This window comes from Neolamprologus multifasciatus, chromosome 18, assembly GCF_963576455.1.
Source record: "Neolamprologus multifasciatus chromosome 18, fNeoMul1.2, whole genome shotgun sequence".
In the NCBI taxonomy this organism is placed as follows: Eukaryota; Metazoa; Chordata; class Actinopteri; order Cichliformes; family Cichlidae; genus Neolamprologus; species Neolamprologus multifasciatus.
In genome coordinates, this window is record NC_140456.1 from 11,055,957 (window position 1) to 11,078,402 (window position 22,446).

Consider the following 22,446-nt stretch of genomic DNA (forward strand, 5'->3'; position numbering starts at 1 on the left):
TGACTTTTAATGATTCTATATAAACTTTGTAATATTTTTTTTCTCTGTTGTGGCTTTGGCATAATTCCCCTCAGTGACGTTCATTAAAACTTAACTGCTGCCCTCCTTTCTCCAGTATATGTATCAAACCTGGATCACAGACCCCAAAGCTGCTCTCAGGGCGCGGGGCAAAGCGAAGCGCAAATTTTGGAAGAGATACACGAAAGGAGTTAGACACAGAAAAAGCAAGAAAGATGGTAAGTCAGCTCTAGAAAGGAACTTTTTTCCTGACTTGAAACAGACTTTAAATTGATACTAAACTGTCTGCACTGTACATCAGCAGGTCGCGTGACCATCGACCTTGGCGAGCTGTCTGATGGTCAAGAAAAAGACGATGAGAACAAGAAATCTGGTGGCCCAGGTTTTATGACACTCAGTTTTACAAATTACAGCTCTCCAATTTACAATGACCAAATTCTCCATCATGAGAAAAACTGGTATACATATTAAAATGTATTTTCCAGTGGGAATCTATATGCTACCAGTATTTTCAGTGATTAAATCAGATTAATATTTATTAGATTGCTGTTTCAGCAAATAAAACAACCAGAAATAATGCCATACTTTTTGGGCTTGATACTGTAATTGATTAACTTGTCTGTGTTTAGAAAACGGTGCAACTTTTGTAAATCCCCTGTAAAACCAAACAGATTTATGGGTGCAATAACCTTAGTTCAATAAGGAGCGATAATTAGTAGGAATTAAATGTGATATATTAATATAAAAAATCAATCTAGCTATTTGGCAATTAGACTCCCATGGCCAATCACAGCAAATCAGGATCCCAATGGTGATAGGAACTAAGGCAGGAATTACTGAAATCATTATTTCAAGGAATTTTACTGGCATTTGGACATAAAACATTGTAAATTATTTAATGAAAAGGTTTATTTAAGTATGAGTTTTTAATTCGACCACGTTTAATGCATTTCCTGTCGTGTGCTCTTCCTCAGACAACATCATCAAACGAGTGTTCAACATCATCAAGGTCACTTGGATGCTCTTCCAGACGACGGTGGAAAGCTTCACTAAATGGATGAATGAAATGTGCAGAGAGTACATTGACATCTCCACTGTGCTGCGTTTAGAGCGCTGCATGCTGACTCGAGAGGTCAAGAAGGTATGCAGCTCTCTGCAGTGACCTTAAACATGTAGAAGTAGAGTTCATTTAAATGTGCTTTCACGGACTCATTTATAAAATCACTCAGTGGAATACGTATGATCAGATCTCTTCTCCTCCCACCAGGGTAACGTGCCATCCAGAGAGAGCATCCATGTTTATTACCACAAGGCCATGAGGCTTAACATGTCCAGACAGGCAAGCATGGATGTGCTGAGCGAGGACGACTCAGTCTCGGGCTCCATCGGGGTCCGCAGAAGGCGAGGAGGTTACCGGATGGAGAGCCAGGAGTCCACGGCCTCCAGAGAGAGCATGTCCAGGTAGATTAGCGGTGCAATGTGGAGACTCAACGAGATGCCATCCTGAACGGTTTCAGGTTGTCTTTATGTGCAGTATTGTGCAAATGTGAAAGAAGCAATAAAAACCTGTATACGTTTACTGCTTCAATGCATTAAAAACAAACTTATCATAGTTTTCTATCAGCACATTATCATCACACTGAGCCATTTCACCAAAATGCTTTACTGTATCTTTGTGTTAATCATCACATCATCTATGATCTTTACAGATGCTTTTTATTTGCAGAATATCATCTCTTTTGTTTAACATAACATAGATTTCATGTCATCCTTCTTACCACTGATCATCCCATTTGTCACTCTCACAACCTATCAGTGGCTGCACTGATGCCACCACACTGTTTTCTCGCCAATCCACCTTGGAAGACTTGGATGCAATGCCAGAGTGCATTCCCAAAACCAGTGAGCGTGCCAGGCCCAAACTTAAAAGATCACCTAGGCTGGATATGTCCAGCTCATCAGTGGACAGCGGCAGCAGCTTCATATCCAGGTGCCGGGCCTTTGCATGTACACACAGAAAATATCATTGCATCTCTTCTGTCTTTTTTGTGTTTTCATCAGTCTTGCATTGATTATTAACGTCTGCTGAATCACTGCATGATTTCTATTTCAAACTTTTTTACTTTTGTATTTCATTCTGTCACAAATCCATTTTTTAACCTTAAACACAAGTTGTTGTTCAGTAATAATATTGTTACAAGAAGGGGTTTTGTAAATTGTGACCTGCTTCTTTTAAACAACTGCCTCTTTCTTTTTTTTTGGTTGAACCGAACAATAGTTTTACTTTGACAGTGAGAGTTCCTTTCTAATGGTTTGCTGTTCCAACTGTCCCAAATGATGCCTGCTTGATTTCTTTCATGGTCACAAGATGAACTTTAACAGCATATTTGTTAAAGTGCATCTTAGCCTTCTGCGCTAACCAGCTATTATTCTTCTGTTATGGTTATCGTTATACTGAAAAGGCAGAAGGACCATTATTTGGAATTGTGATTGTCCAGAGGCTCTGCCAGTCATGCAACACTTAGATGATCAATCCAGAATGTAATACATACAGCAGTGTGAAATAGTGTTTGACCCCTTCCTGATTTTCTATTTTTTTCTGTCTTTGTCACACTTAAATGTGTCAGATCATCAAACAAACTTAAATATGAGACAAAAATACCACAAGTAAGCACAAACCTAATAACTGGTTGAGCCACCCTTAGCAGCATCAACTACAATCAAGAGTTTGTGATAACTGGCAATGAGTCTTTTACGGCGCTGTGGAGAGATTTTGGAGAATTGTTCTAATCTAGCCAGTTTTCAAGCATGAACCACTTTAAGGTCATGTCATCAGATTCAGGTCAGGACTTTGACTAGGCCACTCCATAGTCTTCATTTTTGTTTTCTAAAGCCATTCAGAGTTGGACTTGCTGGTGCGTTGTGGATCGTTGTCCTGCTGCAGAACCCAAGTGTGTTTCAGCTTGAGGTCAGGAACCGATGGCTGGACATTCTCCTATAGGATGTTTTGGTAGACAACAGAATTCCTGGTTCCATTTATCACAGCAAATCTTCCTGGTCCTGAGCCAGCAAAACAGCCCCAGACCATTACACTACCACCACCATATTTTATTCTTGGTATGAGGTTCCTTTTGTGAAATGCTGTGTTACTTTTACGACAGATGTAACACGACTAAAATCTTTCAAAGAGTTCAGCTTTTGTTTGCCGGTCCCCAGAGTATTTTCCCCAAAGTCTTGGGGATCATCCAGATGTTTCTTGGCAAATGTAAGACAGACCTTTGTGTTCTTTTTGGTCAGCACTGGTTTTCCCCTTGAACTCTCCCATGTATGACTTTTTCCCCCAGTCTCTTTCTTATTGTTGAATGATCATGATCTCTGACCTTAACTGAGACATGTGAAGCCTGTGGTTCTTTAATGTTGTTCTGGGGTCTTTTGTTACCTCCTGGATGAGTCATCAGTGTACTCTTGGAGTAGTTTTGGCTGGCCCGTCACTCCTGGGAAGCTTCACCATTGTTCCAAGTTTTCTCCATTTGTATATAATGGCTCTCATCGTGGTTCAATGGAGTCCCAAAACCTTGGAAATGGTTTTGTAAGCTTTTCCAGATGATAGATGTCAGTGTCTTTGTTTCTCAGGTGTTTCATTAGATCGTGACATGATGTGTTGCTTTTTGAGATCTTTTAGCCTGCTTCACTTTGTCAGACAGATTCTATTTAAGTGATTTCTTGATTCAACAGGTCTGCCAGGCGTCAGTGTGTTTAGTCAAGCTTAACTCAATTTTCCAGAAAATGTGGTTAATCACCGTTAATTCATGATTTAACAAAAGGGGCAATTACTTTTTCACACAAGACCAGGTAGGCTTGGATAACTTTTCTCCCTTAATCAATAAAAACATTATTTAAAAACTGCATTTTGTATTTATTCGGGTTTGATGGTCTGAAACATGTAAATGTGACAAATATGCAAGACACTAGGAAATCAGGATGGGGGAAAACACTTTTTTTGAAGCACTATTAAAAAACAACTCCTGTTGTGTTAACCCATAATTTGTGAATAACTTGCCAATAAGTTAAAACAGGCTAAACAGGTGGATTAAAGTAATATAATTTTTTATGCAGAAATTTGCCATTAAACATTTTTAGGTCCTGTCAGTGCTTACAAATAAAACTCCATAATATGGGTTAATGTAGTCTAAAAATGTATTAGTGTGTCTACACGCTTGCTTTCTGCTTGATGCCAGTTTTTTATTTATTCCAGATATAGTGAGAACCCAAATCAATATTTAGAAAGTACAAATACATTGATACATCTGACACAATCCCTGTTTTGTTTTGTCTTCTCGTTCACAGTGAGCCAACCCAGTGTGTCATAATTTACTCTAGACAGGGAACTACTGATACCATAGAAGAAGTGGAGGATGAGCACGATCAAGGGGAAGACAAGCAGCAGGTTCCCTGGGAATCTCAACAGTTTGATGAGATTGGGGAGGCTGAGGGTGTGGCATTGAGTGATGGAGAGCCCAGGGAGAAAGAAAAAGAAGAAGAGGAAGAAGAGGTGGTGGAGGAAGGGCAGAAGGGATTAGAGGGTGAAGAAGGACTACAGGAACAGCAGGACCAGGAGAGAGAGGAGGCTCCCTGGGAGTCTTTTGGTCCAGACGAGGGCCCCTCCTTAAGAGTGGGAGGATTACACGCTTCTCCTTCTGCCCAGGAGAAAGAGTTCATCACTGAGAGTGAAGATGGTGCAGGACAGCAGGACCTCATGCCTACGGAGGGTCAAACAGGGCTGCTCTACACTCCAGATACAGATGCCTCTAAAACATTTGATGCGGATGTGCCTCCCAGCTACAGCAAGGCAGTCAGCTTCGACCGCTTGGAAGTTAGTGACGATGAGAGTGACACAGATAGGAAGAGGTGCATGGTCATGACCTCAGACAGCCACTCAGACAGCAGGTCGGACATCATGTTGCCCTCTATGACTACTGAATTGACGGCCAGTGAACTGTTGCTCAACAAGTAAGTTAAAAAAAAAATATTGATTAAAGTTTTAGACCTTAAAGCAGGGATGTCAAACTCATTTTACATGCTGGGCCACACATAGAGCCCACTATGATCTTAAGTGGGGCAGAGCAGTGAAATCATGTGATAAATATGTAAATTTCTGCAAAAGTTATGGTAATTCATTAAGCAGAGTGTCCTGTAATTATAAGATATAAAGGTTTTGTTCATTTACCGTGGAAAAACAGGAACTTTGCTGTTATTTTATTGTTTCTCTGTTAATTACTTTGGTCTATTATGAATGGCAGCCCTTATAAATAGAAAAAGCTGTAAAACCTATGATATTACAGTTAAGAGTTCAAATCTATCCACTCCTTGACATTTTCTAAAGCTGTCTAATAGGCCGGATTCAATTCCTTGCTGTGACAATCCGGTCGTTAAGTGATGACGTGACGAATCCTACTTCCAGGCCTAAAGTAGTCTGCGTTTAATATGGCTTTTGTGTTGTTAACATGTTTAATGTTATGTATTCTTCTTCTATTTAATCTCAAAAAGCTCCTAAAACAGTCAGTGATCACTGTTGACCTCCCTCGGCTTTTATTACCGCTAATCATTTATTTAAGCTCAGTTTTTAAAACCTTAGGATGTAACTACAGCCCAGCCCATGCAGCAGTATATGAATGACTAACCTCGTATTGTGGATGGATCATCTCAGTTGTTCTCCTGGCTGAAGTTTGGTCTTTTTGCAGCATCCTGCCATGCGATTACATTTGTTCCTGACCACCGAGAACACTCACGTTAACTTTTATCGAGTGGAAAAAAAGTTAGCTTGTTTATATTATGCTAACATAGCTGTGTCGCTAGCGGTCACGTAGCACATCATTATATACCAGCTAGCCAAACTTCAGTAACCCTACAAACGTCACTGCTGTTTAGTTTTCTGTCTTCATTTATGTTGGAAGTGATAACAGAGCTGTACGTTTTAATTTGTTTCCAAAACCCCGCAGTCAGGACATGCTATATTGTATTTAGATAGAAGCTAGCGAGCTAACTTCCTGCTAACTTCTAACTCCGTTAAATGTCATAAATTCCATTTTCATGGATGCCTGGATGTTAAACTCAATTGTTACACCTGGTAGAGCAGAACGCTGATAATTTTATTAAAGATGAAAGACTTTAGACAGTTTTTCAACTCTCAGTAATGCCATAGTGATCGTTTGATATATGGACCTGCAGCAGAGTTTAGGCCCAGACACGGCTAGTGACGTCAGACTGAACGACCGGATATTGGCCCCCAGGCCTTATGTTTGATACCCCTAACTTAAAGCCTTCTGAGAGTAAACTATCTGTCTCTAGAGTCATTCAGTTGTGATGTAATTTCTGTCTTTAAAAAAAAAATCAAACATAAATAGTTTTCCACTGTTATGACCTCCATTAATGCCTCCTCTGTCTGTCCAGGATGTTTTATGACGAGGAGCTGGAGCAGTCAGATAAATTCTACCAAAACCAGCCTCTGTTCCTCCAGCTTTGCTACGCCCTCTACAACATGCTGGTGGCTCACTCAGAGTTGGTGTGCTACCTGGTCATCATCATAAACCACTTGGTGTCAGCCTCTTGCGTTACGCTGGTCCTTCCCATTACCATCTTTCTCTGGGCAATGTTGTCTGTTCCACGGCCCAGCAAGCGCTACTGGATGACTGTCATCATCTATACTGAGGTGCAGACAAACATGATGATGATGTTGCAAAATAAATAACTAAGATTTCCAAGAAATTGTTAAGTAACTGTGTGTTTCTATCATTAATTTTCAAATTTCAGATGTCTTTTTTGGGGGAAATGAAGTAGATAAAGGATCTAAACATAAAGGAAAAGATTGTTGGTTTTGTCCACAGTGAATACTACAAAGTTAAGATGGAAAAAAAAGGGCAACAGGGAACATAACAGCATTTAGTCTAACAGATGATCATCAGGTTCCAGGGTAAAAGTCGGACTTGGTGTGTATTTCAAATTGATTGATGATTTTTTTCCTTCCAGGTCACCATCGTCATCAAATACTTCTTCCAGTTTGGCTTCTTCCCGTTCCACTCGAGCGTAGACAAGAACAAACCTCTTCACCCTCCCAACATCATTGGTGTGGAAAAGAAAGACGGTTACGTCCACTATGACCTGGTCCAGTTACTGGCTCTCTTCTTTCACAGGTCCATCCTGAAGGTGTGGGCAAACACAAAAATATATAGACGTCTCCCTCACATGAAAACAAAGACCATAAAAAACTATCGCCGCATACTGTTTTTAGAGTTGATTCTCCTGAAGTACACTCATTATATGTGTCTTTTTATTCATGACATCACTGACTTGATATTTCATCATGAATTAATTTTCAGAGAGAGAGAAAATATATTTCAAATATCTGCAGACAAAATAAAATTCCATTGCACATTTATGGACTGATTTATGCATCTGAGAAGGCCAATATTAATAAGTACCAGCTTTTGGCAGCACAGGCTGGCTGATACACAAAACTGAATGAAAAGCCAGTATTTGAGCAATTTAGATGTCCCTGCTGGATTGTTCTGCACAGTTTTCCTCTATTATCAACAAATGAAACAAAAGCAGTTTAAGACTGCATATCTCCAAAGCTGTAAACATGAAATGAGATTTCCTTCTGGATACATAATGACACTTGGATCTAGCTAGTCTGTGATATTTTCTTAAAAATGAAGATAGTGTCTTTTAGAATCAGACTTAGATTTATTGACCAAGTATGTGTGCACTGACAAGGAATTGGGCTCAAGATCATTCTTTGCTCTCAATGTAGAGAAAAGAGTAAACGACAGACAATACTATCAACATGACACAGACATACATAGCATATTATGGTGCAATGGTACACATGATGGACTAAAATTATCGAATAAATAAGGGATGGATGACTAGTTACTGTATATACTATAGGTGAGGACACTATAAATTTACAGTACAGAGCAAAACAGTACAGCATGCTTTGCTTCAGCAGCAGGTATGGTAATATAATGTTTAAGTATAGAGAGTGCTGAGCATTCATGAGAGTGACGGCCTATGGAAAGAAACTGTGCAGATGTCTGCTTTTTTTTGGCATATTGGCACATTTTTTAATGGTTTAAATTGATTTGGATTTGTGAAAATATGTCCAATGTTGCCTCCTAATTCTAGTCTAAGGATCTTTGCCAAAAATTCCAAATCCCACCTCTTGTATCATTTTCTCCCAAATCCATCCAGAACAAACTAATCCCTTCTGTTAGTGAGGGGGAAAAGCAAAATATGAAGAGGCAATGTTAGGCTTCTTCTGAGAGAGATTTTCTCCCATGTGATTTGATTTTTCTTTTCCACTTATTCCCTATAGTTTACTTAAAAATATTTACTGTATTAAAGGAAAAAATAATAATTTCTTAGTATTTCTGTGTGAAACAAGGACTGTATTACACCCTGATATCCAAAAATGTTGTGATTCCGTATAAAATGTAAATGATTTGCAAATCTCATAAGCCCATATTATATTCGCATCAGGTCATAGAAAACATATCAGATGTTTAAACTGAGACATTTTACTATTTCATGAAGAATGGCAGTGTTGGTCAAGTTACTTGAAAAAAGTAACCAGTAACTAATTACTGAAAAAAAGTAATCCCGTTACTTTACTGATTACTTATTTTCAAAAGTAATTAATTACTTAGTTACTTGGTTACTTAGTGTTAAAAACACGATTTACAACCTGAATAGGTGATAAAGCGATAGATCTTTCAGCCCAGTTCTACTTTTTCTGCATAATCCATCATACAAAATGTAATCAAATTAAAAAGTCTCTTTTTAAAATCTTTTAACTTTATGCGTGAAGCAAAGATATAATTACATGCAACATTCTCTGACTGGAAGAAATTTAACATTTAAACCTATTTTCTGCACATTCCAGCACATAAAGTAAAATATTTTTTTTGTGTTTACACTCAGTCTTTCAAATGTTACATCTACAAGTAAAACACAGCAGAAAATAAATAAAGTCAAAGACTAGCGGTCCTGTTGCTCCATTTTCACCTGTGTAGCAGGAGTAGGGTAGGCGGAGATTTACCTGGTGCAGGTGTGCCGCAGCGGTTAGTTGAAGAATCCGCGAGTTTCTCTGTGAATTTCTCATTACGTCATATCGCACTCTGTGCTTGCTTGGAAGTTTAGGGGGTTTTTTCGCTGTAAAAAGAGGTTTTCTTCCCACGCACAGCGGACACTAATGTTTTTGTCACTTTTTACGGAATCAAACTCAAAATAAGGTCAGTACTTCCACGCTTTAAACGCTGCACGCTCATACTCTCTCCCGCACTCGATATATGATCCATTGTTGATCTGCACGCAGCTGAAAGTCACACTCGCCTACGTCACTGTCATGAGACATTCTCGCAAAAAAGTCACGGTTTTAGTAACGCAGTAATGCAGCGTTCCTACGGGAAAGTAACGGTAATCTAATTACCGTTTTTGCAATAGTAATCCCTTACTTTACTCGTTACTTGAAAAAAGTAATCGGATTACAGTAACGCGTTACTTGTAACTATGTTTACCACTGTGTAGGATCCCCTCTTCTTTTAACAACAGTCTGTAAACATGTAGCAACTAATGAAACCAGTTGTTGGACTTTTGAGAGAGGAATGTTGTCCATTCTTGTCTGATATAAGATTTAAGAACAAGGCAACAAAGGATTTTTTAAATTGATACCACATGTGTATCTACTAGGCTGAGGCTGAGGGCTTACACTAGTGGCTGCCAATATTTTTATGTCATATAATGACTAAAATGCAGGTTGTGTCATTATGTGTCATTGCTTTCTGATATTTTCCTTTGTTTTGTTTTTTTTCTTTTTCTTTTTTTTTTTTTACAGAAGACCAGCTTTTTTATGAAGCCTTGCATTTGATTTTTTGGTCACTTATACTTAGTTTACAGATTATACTGCATAGAATAGAACCCATATAACAACAACAACAACAACAACAATAATAATAATATTAATAATATTAATATTAATAATAATAATATTAATAATAGCAAAACTGCTCAATTGAATATTACAAAAAAGAGCCAAATAAAAGTTCTATTATGCTCGATGTGTCACTTTCGTCGTGGGTGTCACGTGCCGATTTTAACGCTGTATTGTCAGCTGGTCGTGCACCTCTCAATATTTGAAAGGCCGATTACTGTGATCAATCTCATCTACTATTTCTAATGAGCCCTGTTATAAAACCTAATGATCAGTCACATTTAACATTAACAGGGGGGAAAAGGTAATTTCAGTGTAGCAGAGATAATATAAACTTAGGGTTTTTTTATTTTACCTGTAGAAAAGGTAAAAGGAACCAAAGAAGATGTATTTATGTTGTTGGGAATTTGAAGTATTTAAAGTAACGCTGAGATAAAAATTAAAGATTTGTTACCATGATGAGGGTTTGTGGTTTCATTGGTTACATGTATCAGGGATTTTAGTGATATTTTTATGTTTTTTTTTTCTTTTTGGAGGGTAGGACAGCTTTATGACTGGGAAAAAACTCTGTTCACTTTCATCTTATTTGGATATGGAAATAACAGTCATTCCACCTTTCATTACCAGTGCCATGGTCTGTGGGATGAGGATGACCCCAGGGTAAAGAAAGAGGCACCTTGTCAGTCTGAAGAAGTCAGAAGCCAGTCTGAGTCTGAAGACGAGAGAAAAGACGAGGAGAGTGAGAAGGAGTCGGAACCGGGCTCGTCACTAAACAGTGAAAGGAGAGGCTCCAATCAGACCCTGAGGTCCATAAACTTCGGGACCTCCATAGATTCAGGACACGTTCAGGTGCCCTACTCACAGCAGCAGCAGACCTACCAGCGGCGCAAGAGCTCCAGTGGAGGCTCACACATTTCTCATCCATCTCTCCACTCTTCTGCAAGATCTAAGAGAGGTGAAGGCTTTTTTTTCCTTTTGGCTATTTCCTGCTACTAAATGGTTGTTGGATGGTAGATTTAAGAAATCCCCTGCTGCAGTATTTCTGTAAAACAAACACCTGGAAGAAATATGATATTTTGTGGTAACCGTAACCTTTGTTCTTTACAGTAAAAATAACGATAAATAGAAAGTCTTGCATTGGTATTGCGTTTATCAGTAACTCAGAGCTTTGACACAGGTCATTTAAAACTGAAAATGTAAATTGTTTCCACAGGAAGTACAGCTTCTCGCAACAGCAGCCGCAAGAGCGGCAGCGAGGCCAGCGTCCATCAGAAGACCCGCAAACAGATGATCATAGAGAAACTGAGGGAGCAGCTCTTCAAAGCAAAAGCTTTCATTATAAAGCGGTAGCACAACACATAGCTGCTTTGTAAAAGTTGAAGTGGCTGTGTTTCTTTTTTTTCATTCCACCCACAGCTTCTTACTGACTATAAAGTGTGTTTGTAATGTTATGAGAGCATTGCTGAGAAGTGTGCTCAGCAAGTATTCTTGATGAATGATGTAAGATGCACTGTGGAAAACCACCGTGGTGATACAGCAGCTTAAACCTTTCAAAGGTCTAAATTTAGATCTTTAATTACAGCATTCCCGTTAGACCGTTCACTGTCATTTTTGTAAGTGCTGCAACAGACACTCCAAACATGTTATTGTTCTAAATTTAATTGCAATGCAATGAGCGGTTTCCCAGATATAATGTGTAAGACAGTAACCGAAACCCAATGTTTTGCTCAAAATAAGTTCAGCTCTTCATATGAAATAAGTGCTGTTATATAGACTTGTTTGAAGTGATTTTGTTTGAACGCACAGAAAAAAAAACCTATAAGTGGTTTTTAGATGTAAAGCAGATTTACTATCTTTATTTCCAACTACATATTTTTATTCTTGGACTTAGAGTAGCTTTGTATGATTAATGGTTAAAAATAATCCCATTTTATCTTATCCTTTTGTAAGACCCCCAGTTCATTATTAAACTAAGTTAAACTGCACATGACACTTTAAGCTCTTGTTCTTCTGATTGGCTGCCCTCAACAAACTGAGGGTTTGATTAGCAGGCAGATGCTCACACACGAGGCTGTAGATGCAATATCAGAGTCTCACTGACATCATTAAAACCCAACAACTGAGAAATTCCTCCATCCTAGTGTTTAGAGTAGTCTGAAGGCTTTTTATTCTCTTCTACCCAGACCTCAGTATGTGAAACTTTGTAAAAGATTCATTATAAAATGACACAGTCTCAGAAAGGTCGCAAACACAAAAAGCTTCAGGCGTCTGTTTGATCGCTTTCTAATAACCCTGATTCTGCTCCCTGTAGGGTTTTGGGTATCTATCTTCCCATGAGGCAGTTTTTCTATAACTTGATTCATCCAGAGTACAGCGCAGTCACCGACGTCTATGTGCTGATGTTCCTCGCTGACACGGTTGACTTCATCATCATCGTGTTTGGATTCTGGGCATTTGGTGTAAGTTTTGAATTTATCTGCAGAAGAAAATGACAATGTTCACCTCAAGTGACAACAACAATTAGAATTTCCTTACGTGACTTAATAAAACTGACTTTTATGTTTACCTTTTCCTTGTAGAAACACTCAGCGGCAGACATCACATCATCGCTGTCAGAGGATCAGGTCCCGGGAGCTTTTCTCGTCATGGTGTTGATCCAGTTTGGCACCATGGTAGTGGACCGGGCCCTCTACCTCCGAAAGTCTGTTATGGGCAAGGTTATCTTCCAGGTCATTCTGGTCTTTGGCATCCACTTCTGGATGTTCTTCATCCTGCCAAAGGTCACAGACAAGTAAGTGTTTCATCTTAGCTCACGTGAGAGCTGAGATTAATCATCCTAATTAATTTCAATGATAAAATACATCTGACAGCATGGCGTCAAATATATTTGTGCTTTTTTTTTTTTAAATTTTGCTCTTCAAAGTTAGAAAACCAGCTGCATTCTTTTTTCCGTTCAACAGCTGTCTTTGTTTTCTTCCTTTCATAGACGTTTCAGTGAGAACACAGTCGCTCAGATGTGGTATTTTGTCAAGTGCATCTACTTTGGGCTGTCAGCCTATCAGATCCGCTGTGGTTATCCCACCCGTGTTCTGGGAAACTTCCTCACAAAGAGCTACAATTATGTCAACCTCTTCCTGTTCCAGGGGTGAGTTATGCAGAGAGAGTTTCATTTCTTCCAGCTGGACAAACATGTCCAAGGCCCTGCTAGCTGCTGCTGCTGCTGCTGGTGAAGCAGAATTGCAAGGAGAAGATTACGTATCAAAAACTGTACATGAAATATTTGCTAAAGGAGAAAAAAAAAACACCTTTCCTCTTCTCAGTCCCAACATTTTAAATTGTATAGAAACATAAGCATTGGTTTTCGCTCTAGTTATCTTATATTTGATCAGTTTAGCATTTAGAATTTAATTCATTAATGCAGCTGAAACGGTAAGCGCTAACATTAAATTTATAATAGATTCATAACAGATCTCTAAAATATGCTGTTTGGATACTTCGATTTATGAGCTTATTACTATATGCATTGTTATTACTTATTTGACTGCACAGCTAGATCCAAAGATGTATTAGCTTGTGTTTTAGACTGACCTATTGCTAGCTGGTACTTTCAGCTGCATCTGTATTTCATCGTCTCTCGCCCTTCTGCTTTTTCTTTATTTATCTGATCAACGTGTCTAACATTACATGGTTCACACTGTCTGCCTTGTTGACAGAAACAGAGAGAGGGAGAGAGTTTGCATGTGGAACCTGCGTGCATGGAAGCTGCAGAGAGAAAGAGAGAGAGCTTGCATATGAGAAAGTTGTGCCTGATTTTGAGATTTTGCACAGCTCTGTTTGCTGGTTAAGTTCACTGTTTACCAGCAACAAGAAAATCACCATCAGGCCACTGGGAAGGCCTCCAGATCATGTGTGAACTAAAAAATATGAAAGTCAAGCTATGCATAAAAGGGTGTGAAATTAATAAACACAATACTTTTTCTACCTAATCTATATCCAATCTTCCACACATCTATAATTGATAACAAAAAATTCGTTATTTTTTGGCTAAACTGAATGAAAGAGGAATCTTTGGTGTTATTTCTTCATCATAAAAAAGCCACAAAAATGGGTTTTATTCACTTAATAGCAATTTAATGTGTGTTTTAAAATACATGGCGGGTCACCAGCAAAGGGAAGGGGTGTCTCGAAGGAGAGGATGAGCCCAGCAGTGTGAAAACAAATACAGTGAACTGCTGTTTCTTGTATGGTCATGCCGACTTTAATACAAAGGACTGAAACCACACAAAACTACGACTACTATTTAAAATAAAAAATGTATTTAAAATTACAAAAAACAATTTTCTAAATCTTTGCATATTGTTTAAAAGTAAGTTATTTAGTAAATTGAGGCAACAGTTGTTGTGATTTGATGCTTTATAAATAAAATTGAATTGAATTAAATTGAGTAGTTCCAAAATACTCTACATGTGAAGGCTATCCGCATTTTTGTATCCATCATGATACTGACATGTAAGATGATAATTTGTTGACGTTGTGGTATTTTCTCTATGGTTTAAATTCAGGAAGCTAAATAAGTTTGGCATGTATGCTGTAGACTAAAGGAATATCTTGTTATATAAGCAATAATATCATGAGCTTTCACATTATGCCAGATTAATAAAGAAGATATGTGGTTTTCAGTTTCCGTCTAGTACCTTTCCTGACGGAGCTCCGAGCCGTGATGGACTGGGTTTGGACCGACACTTCGCTGTCTCTGTCCAGCTGGATCTGTGTGGAGGACATCTACGCTCACATCTTTATCCTGAAATGCTGGAGAGAGTCAGAGAAGGTGTTTATCATCGTGGCACTAGTGTAGTGTAAAAAAATCTGTTTCAGGGCCAGTGTCTGTCATGTTGGAATTTAAACCGAAATTTACTTATCTATTTACTTTATATATATATATATATATATATATATATAATTTACTTTATATCTATATAGCTATATATCTATATATCTATATCTATAGATATAGATATATATCTATATATATCTATATATATAGATTTATAGATATAGATAGATATATAGATAGATAGATAGATAGATAGATAGATAGATACTGTGTCTATCAGTAAGTGAAGTGAAAATATCTTTATTCACTGCTCTCTCGTAGTTGTTGTTACCCAGTCAGTCTGAAATATATCCCTCCATGAAATTTTTTGCACATTTTTACTTTTACAAATTTGTCAAAAAAATTGCGTTGACTTTGTTGTTAAAGCAAAGGATCAGGGGGAATTCTGTGTTACGTTCTCCATCTAATACCAGTAACTTATTTCAGTGTCCTCTCTGTCATCCTTCTGCAGAGGTATCCACAGCCACGAGGCCAGAAGAAGAAGAAAGTGGTGAAGTATGGGATGGGAGGAATGATTGTGGTGCTGCTGATCTGTATAGTATGGTTTCCGCTGCTCTTCATGTCCCTCGTGAAATCTGTAGCTGGAGTCGTCAACACTCCGCTGGATGTCTCATTTGAAATCACACTGGCAGGCTTTCAGGTGTGGACACAATTTCTTATATAAAATCATTGGCACCTCTTTTCACAGGTCCTTTGTCAAATGTCTAGAGGTAACATTTATGCTTATGTGGTACCTGTGGACTGAGGGAGATATTTTAGTGTATTTAAGGTGGAGGATTTAATGTAGTGTGTTTGTATGTGTGTGTATCAGGCATAGTTTCACGACAGTTACTGCACATTAATCTGTATGAATAAAGTTCACCAGAAACAAGTGCTTGGTTTAAAATCATTAGAGGTGTATTCACCTTTAACTAGACTTTTTTCTAAACGTTGTCTTTCCACAGCCCATCTTCACCATGAGCGCGCAGCAAAAGCAACTGCGGCATGTGACAGAAAAGGAATTTCGCAACTTTGTAGAACATTATAAGAAGAAAGATGTAAGTATACGAAATCAAATACAAATAGAAGATCATAATTTACAAACCATAATGTGTTTTCAATTTGAGAAATAAATACTTTTTTATCTCTGATGTAAAGTAGTTCCCATATAATGCAAGTAGTTCTTTCTCTACTAAAGTACCATAGACAGTAAAAAGGATCGACGTAACAACGATGATGTCATCAACTGGTTTTGGAAGCTTATTTTATGTATTGATTTCATGTCTCAGCTTAAGATGAAAAGGTCAAGGCTAGCAAATTTGGTTAGCAAGATCCATCCATACCCTTAAATCAGGGGATAACTTTTTCCTGAAGGGGACAAAAAGATATGTACTAATATTCAGTGGAAGATTATAGTTAGTTAGTTGAATTATAGTTGAATCTGAAACAGTTTTAACAATCTACAGTCCATTTGTGCATGTGTGCATGTTGACCTTAATTTAAACTTGCTTAGCTGACAGATTATTGGTTTAGTGCGACTGAATTATATTGATTCCAATTGTTTGATTTTGCGTTTGGATTAGGACGCCATGCAGTGGCTGGAGAGCTACATTTATGAGGACCTGACCATTGCTCAATTGAAAGGCAGCTCCAACTCTCTGTGGACCATCAGTCCGCCCAGCAGAGCTAGCTTGATAGAGATGTTGGACTCTACCGATGATTTCTCCATCACTGTGTCCTGGTCTGTGCAAAGGTACGCAGAGACAAATGTGTTTCCAGATAGGTAAAACTTTATAATAACTGTTAGTAAAGGGTTAATTAATAAGTAATAACATTTAAGTTATTTATTTTATCATCATGAAACAAAAAAGATAATTATTAAAGAGCATCGACATCACATTACAAGTAGTGTATGAGCAAAGACATAAGATCAATGACATTCTGGCAAAAGTGCAATAATCACCTCAACTGGCGCCTATCAATGTGGAAGAGTAGTTGCTCTACTCGGAGTCCCTTCCAAAATACTACAGTCCTCACCCTATCTCTAAGGGAAAGGCCAGCCTTCAGAGCACATGTTCCCCTATAGAACTGCCGGGCTTTTATCTGACGCCTTTCACCTCAGAGGAGCAACCTTGTGTCCAGTCTATGCTCTGTCTGTTTATATGGACAGAACCCAGGATTTTAGACAGAATGACCAGCTTTTTGTGTGCTGGGCTAAAGCACAAACTGTGCCTCTCCCACTGGATAGTAGGAACAATTGCCTTGGCCATATACTAACAGGGGTCTTCAGCCTCCTGCTGGCCTGGGGCACGTTAGGGGTCCCCACTACAACCTCATGGGCTCTTTTCAAATCAATTTCCATCCAGGAGGTGTGTTCAGCTGGATGCTGGCCCTCACCTCACACATCTGCACATCTGTTTTACAAGCTAGATGTGACAGCACTTAACCTGATGCATTCAGCCCTCAGTGTAGGTTCTTCCCAGGAGGGAGCGTCTCCTCTGTGAAATGTTATTGGGGGACAGTTGTCTTCTTAACAGGCATGTCTCGGAATCAGGGAGTCAGTATTTCTCCCACAGTGAGAGATGAAATAAATGCTGTGAAAGAGAACATAAGGTTATGCTCATGCTACTCAAGAGAACCGGGGACCACCCTCCTTGCTATGGAAGTGAGGAAGAAGTGGGCTTGTTTTGAATAACATATGACAATGTCAGCCTATTATATAGGGAGGGCCAAACCACTCCTGACACTGGAGTCACTCAGCCATACATACACATTCATCATACCTTGTTGTCAAAGTTTTTGACCCATAGACATCAGCAAGTGCTAGTTAAATTGTCCCTCATTCACAAGACTTCTCCTCAGTCCACCAGCTTTGTTGCAAATCTGCTTTTTCATAATAACCCCAATTACCTTGCTTCGCATCGAACAACATTTTAATTTCAAATGTAAAGATACAAATTCCTTAAGCATAATTTAAGTATGTTTTTTTCTCCTTTAGAAACACCAGCCTGGGAGCCAAGGCAGAAACAACATCTGGAAAAGTAACAAGATTTCTTAAAAACGAAGACAAAAACATAAAACAGAACCTTATAGATCTGTTAAACGATGAACGAAACATAACAGAAGTGTGAGTATAGTATCAGCCACACATTTTCTCTTTACTCTTTGCCAGTTTGTGTTCTCTAGTAACCAGGAGCTGCTAAATGTTCCCCCTCAGCTAAATAATTTTCGAAGGTGGCAATTAAAATTTTATGGCTGTACATAAATTAAGTATGGAGAGTATTAGTAAAGTAAGTCCACAGTTACATGTGAAGACAGGTGTCACTTATATGCATTTATTTAACATAATGACTGGAAACAGGGGCAAAACTAACCTAGCAAACAATAAAACCTAACAGCACTTAGTGGTAGCATATTTTTCGACTGACTGGTGTGTTTTGGAGCAAGACAAGGTCTTTTTAAATATAACATAATCTGTATATAAAAGATGGACGAAGCCATGCTGACATCATCCGTTGGTTGTGAAGCATCAATGGATGTTTTTTTTTTTTTGTCAGAAAATGTATTAAAATGTGCAAAAAGACAACTTCTTTAATCGATAAACAGTTTGGTGTGATTTGGTTATAAGCGACGAATTCTGGAAGGAAAAATATGTGAATATGTGATGTTTGCTTTGTTAGACTGAAGTGGATTTACAAATCTGTTAAAAAGTAAACATTTTTACAATTAGTAAGGCACGCCTCTATAACATACAAAACCATAATATAATATAATCATTAGAATTGTTATAATATTTATAAAATATTAACTTGCAAGCACTTACAGCTTTTCTTTTCCTGCAGGACACTAACAAAAATTTTCCCTCGCTATGTTCGAGCACCCAGCGATGTGGAGTCCAAACCTGTTGAAAGCCTTTACAGAGGTGACCGAGTATTTGTCGCTGTGTACAGAGTGTTAGCGTGATGTGAATTTTTCATCCTTGTTATTTGATTTGGTAACAGTAAAGAAAAATAATAGTAAAGATGCTCCCTCTCAATAGGAGATGTAGTAGATTAGAATTTCTGACTATTAAATATCAAAACGTATTCATGCTTTTCAAAGAGTACATAAGCCATTTTATTTAATGGGTGAGTAAATTTCTTTAACATCAATTTATATACTTACTTTTGATGGACAAAGCTTTTGTATATTTTTTTCCAAAATAAATCTGATTTACATTTTCTGACAAAACTTCTTTATTTCTTTATCATAGAAACGGACGGTCACCGAGAATATTATGACATTAAGGTGAAATTGAAGAGAGCTAATGACAGCAATGATAAAGAATGGTGGATCGTCTATCAGACAGAGCCTAGCAAGACCAATCTAACCAATCTAAAGTCTGCAGGCCTGGAACTGTTCGTATTCAGCGACCAAGTCAGCCCGCCCAGTTTGGGCTTTCTAGCTGGATATGGGTACGTGGTTTGTGATATTCTGTTGTGTATTTCAGTGAAATGTTTGTGTTTATATGTAAAAAATTATATTGTGAAAGTTACTGAAAATTGTACAGCCAGTGGGTTAATAGCAGTTATAGCAGAAATAAAGAATAATGAGAGGAGTCACAAGATAAGTAAGGATAGGAACTGATGCTTACTGATTGAAACTAATCTGACTGATTAATTTCATTTCATATCAGACTATTTTAATGTATTTAAAACCAGTTTGAATGTTCAGTTAAAGACACTGACACAGAATAGTCAGGCTGTGTTGGTGGACTATATTTGCTTTGCTGAGCTTTTGTTACCAAATTGTCACATTTCCCTTTTTTCATGCGAGACACACCCTTATCAGCAATAAATGAAATATTACATATTTTACATTCATTTCTACTATGCGACATTTGTGAATGTTACTTTGACATGTATAAAATACCTAATGTTGTTCATAACTGGGGGGCGGTCTCTTATTCGAAAGTGAAAAACATTTTTTAAAGATATCTAAAAAAATGTAACTAGAATTGTTCTTGGTTTGTTTGATTTCTCATCCAAGAACCTTCTTGAGTGAAGTTGAAGCAGTGCATCATGGGAAGCCCCCAGCAGCCTAGGCTTATTGCAGCATAACTAAGGGAGGATTCGCCTGAGTTGGGAAATACACAATGTTGGGCTTCGATGAGTGCATCTCAGCAGTTCTTTTTTATGTGTATATGATACAAAATCAAAATGTAAAGACAAATGACCAAAAATGGGGCTTCGGCTGGATGCTGATGAGACAGCGTGGGATCGATTCATATACTTTTTCTTCACAAAAATTAACTGCATCCTATGGCAGTTGGGATACAGAACAATCAAATTAGTTCCTTAGAATATCATAGAGAAGTACAGCGTTCACAGCTTTTGTCAAATATCATATGTTTTACCTTTTTGATACATTATATTTGGATTTCTAGTCAGAGAAATAAGAATTTAAAAGAATCCAAAATCTGAATGTTTTCTTCTTCTCCTTCCTGTTTAGTATCATGGGCCTGTACGCCTCTGTGGTTTTGGTCATCGGCAAGTTTGTGCGCGAGTTCTTCAGTGGCATTTCCCACACCATCATGTTCGAGGAGCTGCCCAACGTGGACCGCATCCTCAAGCTGTGCACCGATATCTTCCTGGTGCGAGAGACGGGGGAGCTGGACCTGGAGGAGGACATGTACTCTAAACTCATCTTCCTTTACCGCTCGCCAGAGACTATGATCAAGTGGACTCGGGAGAAAACTCAGTGAGGGAAACTTTAATGAATGAAGTTGAATCAGATCTTTTCAGAGACACTGGATAGTCGCTCTGTTGGTGTGAGCAGCTATATTTAGCCTCCAAAGCAAATGAAGGCCAACTTTATCCTCGTCAGCTGAGCTCGGGCGGCAGTGATACAGTGTTAGCTCCAAAGGGAAACACCTTTTTATTTGGACTTATAAACTGGGGTATTTTTTACTAATTAATGACAACCTTGACTGTCACAATTAATACATTTGAGCACAAATTTCTAGGTGCTGTATTTATCTTGCAAAGGTTTTGCCTCCAGTGGATAAAATAAGCAGGCGGTTTTCAGTTCGAGGTGTTTAGGCGCAATTTTCCTGAAATTAAAAGACAAAAAGTCCCTAATTTCTCTTCACATCTGTCCCTAATATTTTCAAAATCGCATGGTAGGTGGAGAGAAACAGTAACTGGCTGCAGCATTACTCTTTAAGGGCTTCCCACTGACAAATAAGTGGACAACAACGACCACACAAGCACAATCACATATTTTTCCAACTGGAACGCTTGGATTTTGGGACTGTGCAATGCTGAGCTGCCGTTCCTATAAGATTTTTAAGAATGCGGAGCAAGGGAAATTTGACTTTCAGACATCACGATTACTTTTTTTTGTTTGTTTTTTTAAAGAAATGTCAGAGGCCACTCTGGAAACAAAATGCAAAACAAAAGATTACCAGACAATCTTTACTTGCCTTATTTTGTTTGTATGAGAAGAACTGAAACTCTTACGAACTACATACCTTTCTCAGGAAGAGCTGTTTTCACAGATAATCATTGTATGTTACGGTAATATGTAGGCTTTTGTGGATCTTAAAAAACATGATATTGTAGAAAAGATGAGAACTATTTAAATGGCATGAAATAAAATGTGGAAACTGTTCGGAGTTTTACTGCACAGTGACACAGTTAAAAGCTGTATTAAAGAAGGACTTTTTTCCTGCAGAGATTGACATTTTTTTGTCATTCATCAACATTTTGAATCATCTGCAAGCCGGTTTGAGTCGAGAGCAGCAGAGTTCTGGTTTTCTACATCAGGGTAATGTGCTTCGGGCGGTAGACTCTTTGACTTGTGGACCTCGCTGGCACCCACAGCTGTGCATCCAGTCATCAAAGAAGAAACACACAAAGGGCTGAGACTTGGAGCCCTTTGGTCCAAACTATGCATTAGAGGACATTTAGCATGAGTGAAAACCTTAATTATTGCCATGACTAATTTGCAATACTTGTACATAGGGGTTACATTAAAGGGAAAGGTCGCAGGGGAATGAAATGTGAAAATTGAACTTGTATGTTAAGGCAACGTCCAAAAATCTTCAAATAAAACATCTGGAAAGGTGTGGCGTTTTTTGCACTCAGCTGTTGTGTGTGTGTGAAGATGGTCTGTAAATCTGGGGGTTTTAACAGGATTGTGATGGAAAACAGCTGCAACATGCGTGGATTGGAACACCCCCCCCCCCCCCCCCCTTAAATTGTAGCTTCTCTTGCTTAATTTTATTTTAGCATATCAGTTTCTCTCTTTTGATTTGTGATAATTTATTTTTTATTGTGTGTCATGACAATTCTCCAAAGTTACAGTCCTGTAGTTCATGGTGAAAATGGGTAGTGGGAGATAAAAGAAAAGAGATAATAATGGGACAGATGACTGAATAATAGGATATTTTATGAAACTTGTGTTAGAGGTAAGTATACAGTGCACTTACGATGTTTGAAACAAAGACAATTTTTTGTAGTGTAATTTTGCAACTGAGGGCTGCAGTTAAGGTGTAGCAGAGCAGCTCCAGGGTGGAGACTTCTGG

General features: G+C 38.3%; 1 protein-coding gene across 6 annotated transcripts in view; it reads left to right on the forward strand.

Moving 5' to 3' along the window:
* piezo2b (piezo-type mechanosensitive ion channel component 2b) overlaps window positions 1-21,987 on the forward strand; it is a 92,493-nt gene extending 70,506 nt beyond the window's left edge. For 3 of the 6 annotated variants that reach the window (XM_085140098.1, XM_085140101.1, XM_085140100.1), the window contains 21 exons: window positions 116-236; window positions 320-400; window positions 993-1,159; window positions 1,286-1,479; window positions 1,835-2,008; window positions 4,366-5,028; window positions 6,469-6,727; window positions 7,045-7,221; window positions 10,634-10,961; window positions 11,220-11,352; window positions 12,318-12,465; window positions 12,586-12,797; window positions 12,993-13,151; window positions 14,687-14,834; window positions 15,352-15,540; window positions 15,845-15,937; window positions 16,463-16,632; window positions 17,878-18,006; window positions 18,722-18,801; window positions 19,132-19,333; window positions 20,370-21,987. In XM_085140098.1, coding sequence (XP_084996224.1) covers window positions 116-236; window positions 320-400; window positions 993-1,159; window positions 1,286-1,479; window positions 1,835-2,008; window positions 4,366-5,028; window positions 6,469-6,727; window positions 7,045-7,221; window positions 10,634-10,961; window positions 11,220-11,352; window positions 12,318-12,465; window positions 12,586-12,797; window positions 12,993-13,151; window positions 14,687-14,834; window positions 15,352-15,540; window positions 15,845-15,937; window positions 16,463-16,632; window positions 17,878-18,006; window positions 18,722-18,801; window positions 19,132-19,333; window positions 20,370-20,622 — 4,080 coding nt within the window. In that variant the 3' untranslated portion in view covers window positions 20,623-21,987. The remainder of the gene's footprint in view (window positions 1-115; window positions 237-319; window positions 401-992; window positions 1,160-1,285; window positions 1,480-1,834; window positions 2,009-4,365; window positions 5,029-6,468; window positions 6,728-7,044; window positions 7,222-10,633; window positions 10,962-11,219; window positions 11,353-12,317; window positions 12,466-12,585; window positions 12,798-12,992; window positions 13,152-14,686; window positions 14,835-15,351; window positions 15,541-15,844; window positions 15,938-16,462; window positions 16,633-17,877; window positions 18,007-18,721; window positions 18,802-19,131; window positions 19,334-20,369) is intronic. The other 3 variants (XM_085140102.1, XM_085140103.1, XM_085140099.1) reach the window with 2 other exon arrangements.
* The last annotated feature ends 459 nt before the right edge of the window (window positions 21,988-22,446 follow it).